The sequence below is a fragment of the Myripristis murdjan genome, chromosome 18 (genome assembly GCF_902150065.1).
Source record: "Myripristis murdjan chromosome 18, fMyrMur1.1, whole genome shotgun sequence".
NCBI classification, from domain to species: domain Eukaryota; kingdom Metazoa; phylum Chordata; class Actinopteri; order Holocentriformes; family Holocentridae; genus Myripristis; species Myripristis murdjan.
The window spans coordinates 16054988-16068534 of record NC_043997.1 but is presented as its reverse complement, the minus strand read 5'-3'; the positions used below and the strand labels follow the sequence as shown (position 1 = coordinate 16068534).

The window sequence follows — 13547 nt, the reverse complement described above, 5'->3', positions numbered from 1 at the left end:
AATCCCGCATTATTAGTTAATATAACTTTACATTAGTAGTTTCATCAATTCATAGGTAGGTTGTCAAAAGTGTGCAAGTGCACCGTAAAATCTGATTCAACATTCTGGGACTAGTTTTCATAATGTGAGGAAACATGAAGCACATAATGCAAGAGTAATGTAAATTCTGTCAGTACTTACTCATAGACTTTCAGTTGATAACACTGACTGTTCAAAAACAGAAACTCCCGATCTGTTCCATAGTCTATGGTCAGCTTGTTCCTTAGGTCACTGGGGAAACCAAAAGAAAAATATTCACAAGCAGTTATAAATGTTGAATTATAAATGAAAATTTCAGCCTAAAACACATAAACTCCATTTAAAACCTTGGTTTGATCATTTACCTTGTGTTTCTGTCTTCATTTTGTTGTTTATTTTTTGTTATTATGCAGCAAACTAGCTACAAGTTAATCCACTGATGTCACTGGGAGATAATCTCAGCAGAGCTACAGTGGTGGTTAAAAGAAAAAAAAAATCAACTACATGAAATGGGAAAATAAGCTGTTAAGGTTTTAGCGTAAACCCTTAAAAATAAAAGAGCAAGAGCTTCTTGTAGTGATTTGCAGCGATGTTAAACAAACATACGAGGAGAAATCCAGCACAGAGTAGAGAGAGCTCACTTTTTTCCTCCATTAACCTCTGCTGTAGCTGCAGCTGCTCTCTGTGTGCATCAAATTACAAACTGTAACAACAAAACGTCACCAGAAACACATTGTTAGTCACCAATCTCTGTTTTCAAATAGCGTTGCTGTCTTTCAGGAAGTAATTTTCCTTTAATATGTGACAATATGTAAGGATTTAAACAAATGTGAATGTTACACTCATGAGCATGGTGCTCCTAAACAGTGAGAAATCACACATGCACACAGCAGTGGGTTTATGTAATGATTTCAGGTATCTGAACTATAAAAAGAAAGAAACCCTGTTGTTGTGTGCAAACTTCGACACTGAAACAAGAGAGTGAGAGACAAAAAATGAAATTTGGTTGGTGTAATGTACTGGTTACTGACAAACCAGAAAGACGCCTATGACTATTTGTATCACAGTTTAGCTAACTTTTTTATTATATTATTAGCTGAAACAGAGGAAATATACTAAAAGAGGAAGTAGTTCTTTAATTTAATCAGTTTTTAATGAGCAGCTCTTCTCCTGACCCTTCTGGATATTGGCCATTTGCTGTGACTCACTGACAAGTCACTTTAATAATCTCTAGATAAATTGTTGCTGCGCTGACATTGTACCTTATTTCTTTTTCTTGCTACTTTAAGTGACTGACTTCTTGCACAGCTTGTTGATGAGGAGCCCCTTTCAGGCCCATTGCTATGCAATGCCACCAATTATCAGAGCTGGCCAGAGCAGCTTTTCCTCACTAATCGCAAATAAGGGAACTGAGCCCTATCTCCAATTGAACACAGGCCCTCATTTCCATATTCATAATGCAGAATTGCTAATGGGGTTAACAACTGGTTAGGCAGGGTGATTTTTTTTCCTTGAGGCTGATAAGGTAGGGTGGAATGGGGGTGTGAATCGTGGTCAAAAAGCAATGCAAGTTGCATGACTGTAGGTTTGTGAGCGCAAACCTTAGCAGGGCTAGGGTTAAAATATTACTGCAATGCACTGAAAGTCAATATTTATGGCAGGTGCCCTTTTCAGATGCGGAAAAGAAATTAAAAAAAAAAAAATAGAAATTAAAAAGGGAAATGCTTTTCCATAGTAGTTCTCTGTTACATACATAGCCGTGACATGTACGAAGGAACTAGCTATGTACTACTGATATCTACATAGCCCTGCAAAGCGACAAGGCCACAGAGAGAGAACGCAAAGGGGGGAAAAAATCCATATTCCTACTGCCCCAGCATGCACAGATGATAGATAGTGAGGCACATGAGTAATTTGACCAGGAGCAATTCAAGCAAGGTGGCCAATGAAGAAATAGAGCAACTGGAGTCATGCCAGCTCTTTTTCCCTCTTTTTAGTCCTCGTGCAGGCTTTTGTTAGGGGGAGAAAAAAACTTGACCTTTTGGTAACTGCCATCCCTGTCGTTGGCTCTGCTCTCTCCCTACTGTAATGAACAGTTTGCAGGCCTAAGGGCCACAGAAGCTACTTATCAGCTATTGCTGGCTGTTGCAGAGCTTGGTGCAAACATCTGAAAGAGAGCAAAGGCATGTGATAGGAATTCTCACCCTAACCTCCCAAACCTGCTCTGCCTTTTTTTTTTTTTTTTTTATTGCAGCTGTGTAAGCAGGTTGGAGTGTGCCCGCGTACTGTAATGTAGGGAAATGGCATTTGAAAAAGACACTGGTGCAGAATGTAAACCTAAGCCTAAGCACACAGTCACTGGAATCTCTTTGTTAATATTAAAACACACAACTCTTTGATGATGACAGATTTTCTAGATGGATATATAAATATGAAGCTCTTACGCAGTGACAGGATGGCATTTGCTTCTATTGATACAAAATAATTACAGTGTGTTTGTCAGCTATTTTGTTCCATATCTGTCTTGAGAAGGTGACACTGAGAAGTTTGGATTATTCATACCCAGACAGACTGTGTGCTGCTGAAAACAAAGTTGGAATAGGCCTACCCACCAGTGCACAGTAGGCAACCAGTAACATTTGTTTTTCTTCATTAAAATTCGCCTTAGGTGTCACAGAGTGCAAACTCATTACTGTGCAGCTTTCCTCACTACTCTGGTGCAGAAGGACAGGGTCTATTTTAAGGCCTGGTTATATACAATGCTACCTTGCTTACAATAGCATGCTTAGTTTCCGGGCGCAGGTGAGAAGCAAATGCCTGGCCCAGAGGGAGTGTAAAATATTAGGAACTAGCCACAAATACGTGACTATGGAAAGTAACCTCTACTTCTCCGTCTTTGTTATTCTTCTCTTACCTTATTTCCATGTTTACTGTCTCATAGGCCTCCTCTACCTTCTTCAGATCAGTATCCTCCCTCACAGCATCTAGACAAAACAAAAGTCAGACAAATTAACAATTCGGGAGTTGTTGCATCCGAACAGCTGCGTGTTGCCAAACAGTGGGCTCTTGATATAGGCTGTTATATCTAGGACTGAGAGAGGAGCAAGGCTGCGTACAAACACACAAACGCTTTTTTCCAGGTGTGGTGACTGCCGAAAGGCCCGTGGGCTTAATTAGTCACTTCACACTGACAATTGTGTTAACCAAGGCAGAGAATGAGAGAGATAAAAGAAGCGAAAGGGAGTGTGAGATGAGGAGAGGTAGCCACAGTGATGATGTGTTTGTTTCTCGTTGTCACACTGGGATGTTCCAATGCTGTTCCTGGCATGACAAGATGTCACATTCTTGTGGGAAGCGCTGATCTTTTTAAACTCTGTTGCGAGTGACTGTGACATGTAGGCAGAACTGTAAAAGTGCAACGCAATTTGAAATGAATGTCCGTATGTACAAGAGAAATTCTATATGTTTGCATACTTGCATCATTCTGCATATAATGCACTGCAAGGCAAAACCAAAAAAATATGGTGTTATAAGCTTCCTGATGTTTCCATTTAAAGGACATAAACAGTTTATTGATATAACAACAATATTGTGATATGAGATAATGTGGGATTATGGATATCATAATATCATGATATGGTATAACTGCTGTCTTTTCCTGGTTTTTAAGGCTACAATTTTCTTCAATAATTGGACTGTTCTAGCTGTTCTATTATTTGCCTCTACCTGTTTGATTATCATATCCACAGGACTAATGATTGTTTGTCAAAAAATCTGTTCAGTCAAAGATATTGTGATGTTTGATTTTGTCCACAGCACCCAGCCTTAGCTGACACATCAGCTGATGGCAAGTATTCTTAAAACAGCACATAACACAACAGCATCATTTCATAAGTGAACCATTTGACTACAGTGGCCCCCACAGCAGGATTATTCAAGAGTTGAGAGGCTGAAAGAATCAGCAGAAAAGAAGAAAATGGAGAACAAAGAAGTAGTGAGAAAAATAGGGAGAAGATGGCAGAAAATAGAAGAGAGGCTGAGAAGACTCCAGTTTAATTGTCTTGCGTCGGCGGTCCTGGGGATTTACAGGGGTTTCTGGAAGAGGACAGGTTGGGCTCTGTCATCGAGGAAACTCTCGCTGGGGCCTGGTGCGGTGGCAACAGGAAAAGAGTGTGTGCACGGCAAGGGGTGTGTGGGAGGCTGTGAGATCCCTGGCCTGAATACCAATTAGCATGTTCCTTGCATGTGGTCTCAGCTGGTCGCCCATAAAGATACCACCCGCACTAGTCCCCCGGCACCCGTTTCTTGCCGAACCTTAGTACAGATGCAGTGTGTCCAAGAGGCAAGCTGTGATTTTCCATGCTGTAACGGCTATTTTTATAACACCAAGAAGGGTAGATTTGTCCCTAACCTACCCCCAATCCCCTCAAACTCACACAGCCATATATGCATTACACAGTTACATTTTCTCTTCAACCCTCTCTCGCATACTCTTAGATTCGCTCTCTCACTCTCTTTCTCCGTCTCTCTCCCTCTCACACACACAGACACACACACCAATCATCAGGCTGAACGATGACAAAAGGAGAAGGAAAATCCCATGTGGGTGACATTTGACCCCTTGCAGCAGCCCAGGCGTGTATGGAGAGAGTGGTGATGGTAAGAAGGGAGACAAGGAGGGGGAAAAAAGACTCAGGGAGAGCAGCCAGGCGTACAAAAGTACCCAGAGCAGGGAACACAGGGCAACTAAAGCCTCTAAGAGTCTTCTGAATGGTCTCTGCACCAGCTATTGTATCTAAGGCCAAAATAACCTGAGGCCAATGCATATTAAAAAGACGTAATGCTTATGGTTGAGTGGGGTGGGAGCTAATATGTTCAAAGATTGGATTATCGGTCATATGGTCAATGGATGTCACGGCATCACAACCTCTGCATGCGTTCAACTACTCGAGACGTCGTTGCCTTCATGCCATCTTAGGAAATCATGCCACATTAGCTTCCTCTGCCATTGTGCAAATTACACTTAACTGACACGTTGCCTCACTGAACAATCTGATCTAAACAACTGCATAGTATAGGAATAAATGCTTTCCACCTGATCTACCACTGATACTATTATTAGTAGGGTTATTTATAAGGAGAACTCAGGGGAAGTGATTTTGCTTTATGAAACAAAATCTTTAACGGTGGCTGACATTTCGTTGTGCAGGAAGTATACTGTACTTCACTTTTAGCACTACGGCCTATCAAGAGGTTTATTAAGGCGCAGAGGCTGTATATAAAAATAGAAGACAAGGAAAGCACTGTATAGTATGTGCCATTTTCTGTCTGAAATCCCCTGTGCATACATACCTTGAGCCAAGACCAAAGATGCTCTGTTTACATGCGAGCAGATCAATAGGCGAGGCAATTTCTCTGCAGCTCTCAGAAAAGAAGCCTGTGAGCCTAGCAATGTGCAACACGGCCGTGCTTAACAAAACAAAGGGAAGGCAGTGGGGCCACCCTTGAACCCCACACTCACGCAAGCAACAGGAACCTTTAACTAGAGTTTGTCTACCAGGCACATGTAGGAGTTTGTTGTCTGTAAAAGCCAGCTCTTTAAAGTACAAACTGGCAGCAGGCTCGAGCTTCCTCATTGTTTTCTTTTTTTTTCCCTGCTTTTCCTTAATTTCCTCTGTTTATTCATCCCTTGATCCTCTCCTTGCTCCTTACCTTCAATATTTTCAGCTCAAGCTCCTGGGTTTTCCTCCTATCACCCACACCTATCAAGCTCCAGCTCCATTTTCTCTGTCTTTCCCTCACTTTGTCTTCCTTATCAACCAAAGACATCGCTCTGACTGCTGTAGCAAGGGCTGAAGTAGAGGTTGACAGTTCCCATAATGAAATGTTTATGACAACTTGCAACAATGAACAAGAGTCTCCTTCATTTACTGTCAGCAGGACTGACAATAGTAATAATAGCCACACATCAGCATCAAAGAGGCCTTCCCAAAGGTGAACATTACTGATGTGTTTCCCTTGACAACAAAGATACATTATCAAAATCAATGCAAAAATATAATAATACTGTGATATTAACCTGCAGAGAAGTGTTTCTTGGACAGTAAAGGAATGCACTTTTGCACATTGCACATTGATTAGAACTTGTCAAACTACAGAGGAAAGGACTGTTGAAACCACATTTATCCACTGAAATACTGTTACAACTCCCAATCCTTATGTTTCTCTCCATTTATCCCTTCAAATCTCACAAATTATTCTGAAACTGTAGCACAGGCTGCTGGGAGTTGAGAAGAGGTCAATCTCGCCCCCTGCATAATCGTTGTGTTGGAGTGTCTGATTGTATTAGGGTTGAGTGAATAACAGTAGCAGGCAGAAATAGCATCATGTTTTGAACTATCAGTGCGATTCATAGCCCTGTGACTGACTCAGTTTCTATTCATTCTCCCACACTCTCCTGCAACTCTCCTTTTATCCATAGTGGCTGAAGGACAAGCGGCCCACGACCGGGACGTGCTGAAATTGAGAATGGGTCCATTCACTGCACAGCTGCCATTAATTTAGATTAAAATAAACATGCCATTACTCTTGTGCTGATGACTGTTAATCACTGTTTAACTGATTAAAATGTAATTAATTTATCAGAAAATATTCATATGGGTGAATTAAGATGGTTTCCATGCTTAGTGAAAAGACAGTTGTTATAACATACATTAAATACAACAGTAAACATGTATTTCCACATGCAGTCTTACTACTAATTGATCACTCAGTCCATAAACTACAAGCTACAATCACTGTGATAAACTGCAGCTGCATTGCTTTGATAAGATTTCACATTGCTGCATGTAACTTTCCTGCCAGCTATCTAAGGCTTAAATGCAAAAAGCATGACTTGAAGAGTAAATTATTTGCAAAATAATGCTTCCATGAGTTAGGGTGTAACATATTTTAAATTCAGGATCAACACAAAAATAATGAAAAATAACAGTAGACAGAGGTGCTTATATGTGATTATAATGATACGCTGTTTATATAATCACACTCCTCTTAGCCATAACATACATGTAAACATGGCAGTTAGTGTCTACTGCACATATCGCCATCAGTATGCACACTCACTCTTTAACATTTAAATGGAGAAGGGGGCCTAATGAACAGATTAAACAGTTTGTGTGAAGTGAGTTCACTCTGCAACAACTGGGTGCTGTTTATGAATATGTATGATGTAACAAACGCCTAGGAGCTGACCTACTTCTGTGTCTCCTCTGCTCCTCATGACTTGGTCCCCTTCCGGGGTAACTCTGTCATCTTGCAACATACTGTAATAGCAGGAAGCATGCCACTCTCATGTACAAATCAACATGCTGCCTCTCGATGCTTTTGCAAGCAATGATCACCGTCTGCTAAGTGAAAGTGCTCACTAGGTGGTTGTGTAGCTGTAGGGGCAAACGGGCCACAATAATCATAAGTTATGCCATTCAGTGCTAACACTCTGATTTGATTATGCCAAGTTTATGACAATTTTATGACTTGTGCTTCCTTAAATGTAGCTATTTAGTCCAGGAACACTTTCACTTGCAATGGTCTTGAGTGACTCATGCGAAAAAATATATGACTAATGCTTCAATGTGTGTTTGTGTAGTCACGTGACATGAGCTGAAGGAGGTGGGCTCATTTGAAGAACATAGAGTAAATGCGTGATGGACAAGTATGCACAGACAAAAGCAAGCTCTCGACATAACTGGGGCTGCACACAGGAGAGTACTCGTCTGCACCATCTCATAAAATATCTTTATCTGGGATCATCTTGGTTTGGTGCCAAACACTGTTAGCTTCAGGAGCTTGGGAAGAAAAAATCTATTTCAGACAACATAAGAGACAGAAAGCTGGCAGCCACTCAAATCAGAGTTCCAACATTTGAGATGTGAAAATGGGCTAATTTGGTGTATCCCTCATATGGTTACAATCCAATACATTCCTCCTGTGGCTATCAGCACACATGAGTAAGGGCGAGGGAGGGCGAGAGGCAGATCTTTTCAACCTCTCGACAGCTTAATAGAAGAAGAGGGAAAATATAGTAGTAGCTCATTCTGCTGGTACACCAAAAGGAACCACTTTCTCACCCTGCTCCTCTCTTGACTCTCCCCTCGCTCCTTCTGTCGAACTAGCACTCCAGGTTGAGCACAATTATGTCTCAAGGACGCGTCGCCCTCAGCCAGGGTCAGGGGTCACAGCGAGTATCACGTTAATGGCAAACCCTTCCTGCTTAACATTTCTCAGCTAATTTGGAAAGTGCTGAACAGAACCTTTAATTAACATCAGCCCCTGCCAAGGTTTGTAACCTGCACCGATTCCCCACCCACCCCCCACTCTTCTTCTTCTTCTTCTTCTCTTACCCACTCGAGCTCCACCGCCTCACCTGTCTATTCATTTGTCGAGTGCCGAGATGCGTCGCCTCGGTAAGCTCCCTGTTCACTCCAATGTGAACCGAGGGACATGTTTAAGCATTTGTGTTTGGAAGACAGCGGTGTAGGAGTGCAATTTCTGTAGGTAGCTGTCATGCCAGCATTTTTGAGAGAGGATGCTTGTTAAATAAATGCCCAATTTAGGTGTATCCACAGAATACTGATAGAGAACGCTACACCAGAAACTTTATGGTGTTTAAGGAAGCTGTCTTGTGGATGCAAATAATAATGTGGCCTAAAATTACATTTTTTTTTTGTTATATATGGCATACATCCATACATCCACATCACATGTTCTCATCTGAGGTTACATGGCCCTTACTTCAGCGTGACTTCGCTATTTTTAATGAGATATCCTCATGTCTTTAGATGCAACTCAACTACATTGGATCAAAGTGCGCCCTTCTCCACAGTATTCATGTGTACAAAGCTAATTTGTTTATACTACTCAAAGCAGCAGCATCTGAACAAGCACCTTGAACAGCACAACCAAAAATAGCAGCGTGGATTGCACAACAGTAAATTGTACCTAACTATGCTTGCACCATGAGGACAACACATTAGCTTCTTACCCACAACTGGACTCATGACATTGTGTTCCTACTAGCAATTCATGGGCCTCAGCAGGACTTTGTACTTAATGCTGTTCCTTTTATATTTTTTTCCAGCCCAATATGTCTTTGGAGCAATATCATGCTAATGTTAACATTGCCACGGTTAAAGTCAATGAAACAGCATTTTGAGAGCATCCTGCTTCCTTAATTGATTTGTATTTCCAGTTGAAACAGGCTGTTGTTGCAGGGATTAACACAGAGAGGCATCTTTCAAAAGTGAAAACCAGTGGATGGCCAGTTAAGGAAAGAAAGCCAGTTATTTGATGGGAGGGTATAACTGTTCTAACATGTTATGCTGCTAAAACTACAAAAAAAAAAAAAAAAAAAAAAAACAGAAAAATAAAGTCATTTGGAAAATAAAGTCAATCTTGTCATTTTTTGGAAAAGGTTTTTGTTTTTTGTTTTTTTCATTTTGTTGTAACTTTAAAATGAGCATGCACCACATATAAATTAGAGCCATGTGTAAATTTAAATGTATAAGGTTGCTAACAAAAATCAATCAATAAATCAGACCTTGTAAGAGATACATTTAATTGGTAGAATCTGAGTCTGATATAAAAAGGCTTACTCATGAGGTTTCAATTACTGGGTCCTAGAGTGCTAGCTAGCATCTTATAATGTCTGGCATACATTGGCTCTGCCTGCAATAAGTGGCTACTGGACAGCTCAAACTGCACCAAGGACCAAACCAGCAGTGTTAGCACTGTGGGCGAACTGGCTGTGCTGGAAACAGATGAGGTAGCACAACGGACAGAGCCAAGTGAAGTAAACACAGTCAGCTGCTGCTCAGCAAGGACCAGCTGAAACACAGCCACACAGACGTGATGTTAGCACCATGGACAGCAGCAGCTTGCACTGTCTAAGTCAGCACCATGGACAGCACTCGCTGAGCAGGCATCGGGAAGAAAGAACACACAGGAGACCTGTCCCAAAAGAATAATACATACTCATTCTAACTGAGTTCAGATTATGTATTTTCACAATGCATAGGTATGAAAATGCAGTGTACTCACAAATGTCTATAAAGACACTTAATTCGCTAAGCAATTTGAGTGTGCAATTATTGTGCAGCATTGTCCCACAACGCAGCATGCAGCAGGAAGGAAGGAACTACTCACAGCTGAAAAATTCAAAATAAATGGATCAACTCTTGTGGACAACAGAATCTAAGTCACCTTAAGGGACAACAGTAAAAGGAGACATTCATGAAAAACAAAAATAATTTCTTACCTCACATCCAGTTAGTAAAAATGGTTCAGTACATTTAATTTACAGTTTAGTAACAGTATGCAATACGGTTTAGTAATGGTATGTAGTAGGGATGCACCAATTGTGAAATTCTGGGCAGCTGCTAATACCAATCTTTAAAATAACAAGTTGGCTAATAGCCGATACCGATATATGTTTCTTTTTAACTGAACTGTTTTAAAGTCTTTAGGCCTTGTCTGAATGAGCACAAATCAAATCACACAAATTTATGAAACATTCAGCATCGCTAGAACATTTCAGAACCATGTTATTTTTCATGGGTCTCACTTCTCAGTCACCCGGTCAGCCAGTGATCACTAACAGTAATGGCAAGAGAAGATGCACTCAGTTGCACTCAGCCCCTGTAGTGAAAACAGTGGTTTGAGTTGCTATAGATGTTTAGTTGATCCAATTTGTCACTTTCTAAATGACAGGCATAACAATAATGATAATAAAATCCCCAAAAATTCCTTTTTATCCTGGAGGCCTCCTATGGAAGATGGGACAAGGTCTCAAGGTCTGGACAAAAATGGATGGATAAATATTCAGTATCAGTAAATGTTTGTGAATTTCATTTTACTGGCTGATTGAAGTCAACAGGGCCAGTATCGGCCGATAGCGATATTCTACCAGTAAACTGGTGTATCCCTAGTACACAGTATGCTTTGGGGACACAGTGAAAGAGAAAATGCTAGGTTTATAGCTAAAGTGTGCTGCAGCTGTCCTAACATATAACAAGAGCAGCTAACATCAAAAACACATACTGAAGACAGTTTTCCATATTCTGTTTTCTCATCTTGCCAGCTTCCACTTCCACCACAGACGACTGACCAGAGGGCTTTGTATTTTACTGTGGGCTCCATTTGAGATCCCTTAACTTGCGCCAGTATTATAATGAGCAGTTAGTGGAAGTGACATTGGCTGGGCTGACTGGGAGAAAACAACCCCACAGAAGAGCTCTATTGTATCTTTTTCTAACAGGAAGTTATTTCTGTAGACACCACTGCACTCTAAGCGGTGTTATGCTAATGTTTCTCCAAATGGGGGGCTTTTCAGGACATGTCAGACAAATCAGAGAACTGTAAGGCGAGACAGAGAGGCAAACTAGCTTGTGCGCGTGAATACACACACAGCTGTGTAGTGAGATAGCAGCACAGGAAGTGTACCAGTGTGACAGAGGTAGCGTGTAGAACAAGAGAGAAAAAAGGGGGTGAGGGGAACATGATGGAGGGAGGAAATGGGAGGGGGCTGGCAGGGGGCTGGAAGAAGCCCTGGAGATATTTTTCTGGAAAGTAGCTGGTTTGGAGAGGCAGCAGCTGTTGTTGGACTAAACTGAATGTCAGTGACTGGCTAATCCACATCCAAGGCGGCGCCTCTGCCAGCAGACTGGTGGAGGGCGCTGCTGAGCAGGAGTGACATCAACCAGCCTTGGTGCCTGTAAAGGAAGGGGGTGGTGAAGATGAGAGCCTGGTGACCTATGGTTTTCCCTCAGGCAACAGCCCTTTGCAGTTATGGTGTGTGAGTGAGTGTGTGTGTGTGGTCCTGACATATATCTCTGCACTGTATCAGTCTAATCAGAAGGAAAGAGGAGGAACGGAGAACGACAAGTGTGAGTCAAGTCGTCACGCGACGGCTGGCGATATACTCCAGGATAGCTCCCACCAGTCCTGAAGCGTCGCTCTTTATAGAAGCAAGCTGGGTTCTCACACACACACACACACAAACACAACATAAGGAGAGAATGATGGCACTGCACCTGCTTTTTAACCAGGTATAAGCATCATCCACCTCACAAGTCACCAGCATGGTTGATGTGAAATTAGATGGTTTACGAAACACATTCTACTCTAAAATCAGTGACTTAGCCAAGTTGTATTCCTACAATGCAGAAATCTGGGCTGTGCTTGTTGATTAATGTACTTTATTATGGAGCACTGCAATTGTAGAACCATACAGTTATACAGATAGGGCTGAATTATATTGATACTGTGATATGAGACTCAACAGCATCTGCAATTTTGGATATTATAATATCATGAATTCACAATATCCAATTTTCCCAGTTTTAAAGGCTTGCAATGCAATTTTCTATACTTACTAGACTGTTGTGGCTGTTCTGTTATTTGACTAATGACTAATGACTGTTTATTAAATATCTCTTGTATGTAAATATCTCATGAAAGAACTGACAACCAACTTTACAATACTGTCACAATAATGATACCGAGGTCAAAGATATCATGAAGGTTTATATAAAAATATTGTATCTGCAGTTCATAGTATTCATAGTTGGCTCCATGTAGTGCCTTTCAAATTACACAAGCACTTCAACTTAACTATTAAATCTTCATTTCTCAAAGGAGTTTTCACCCTACATTTCAAGACAGGCCCATCTGCCTCGTTTACTTTTACAACCGTCCTCAATACCCACTGGGACGAGTGTGTTACCTCCTTCTCTCCTGGCAGTGTCACAATTATAATCAAAAGCTGCTTGTATGCATGTGGATGCTTGTGGGTGCGTGTGTGTGTGTGTGTGTATCTGTGTGACTGCGTGTTGGGGAGGTGTGTGGACCAAACAAACGGTGAGACCAATGCCGAAGCGGCTTGCGTCAGTTAATTATTTCAGCGCTCCAGATGTCGCTGAGTTAACACGCAGCTTAAGACTTCGCTAAGGGCACTGCTTTGTAAAGGCGCTCCAGCCCTTTAAATAATACCAGAACCAAAGGCGAGGGACAAGGACGGAGCTTAGGCTACCAACACTGATCCAGCAGCCGCAGCCTGATGGCAATTATTTAGACATCCACTTGCTAATTATAATAGAGGATGACAGGTGCCCAAAACAATTTGAGCGCAAAGTGCCTATGAGCTTGTGTGTGTCTCTACTTATGGTAAGAGATAAAGATAGCCAAGCCAATGTCTCGTCAAACACAAACCTCTTTTATTTCTGAGCTTGCCTCTTCTGCACTCAATTCTGTCTGATGAGCTTCTTGCTAACGAGATGCTCCTTGTTATGTGTTTCCACAAGTTACCTGAAACAAATTATACCAGACTGGAGGGGTATGCTGTGGGAAAACATTAGTAACTTGATTCCTTCACCCACTCACCCAAAGTTTTCAATTTCATAAATCACTGTACAATATTTGAAATCAAGAAATTAATCACCTGTATGTATCACAATGTGTCAGAACAAGTATCATGT

General features: G+C 41.4%; 1 protein-coding gene across 5 annotated transcripts in view; it reads right to left on the bottom strand.

Annotated features, from left to right (window-relative positions):
- LOC115377074 (glucosidase 2 subunit beta-like) overlaps window positions 1–13547 on the bottom strand; it is a 133971-nt gene that overhangs the window by 39217 nt on the left and 81207 nt on the right. For all 5 annotated transcript variants that reach the window (XM_030076941.1, XM_030076943.1, XM_030076944.1 and 2 more), the window contains exons 11-12: window positions 2933–3002; window positions 181–270 (exon numbers count right to left, since the gene is read on the bottom strand). In XM_030076941.1, coding sequence (XP_029932801.1) covers window positions 181–270; window positions 2933–3002 — 160 coding nt within the window. The remainder of the gene's footprint in view (window positions 1–180; window positions 271–2932; window positions 3003–13547) is intronic.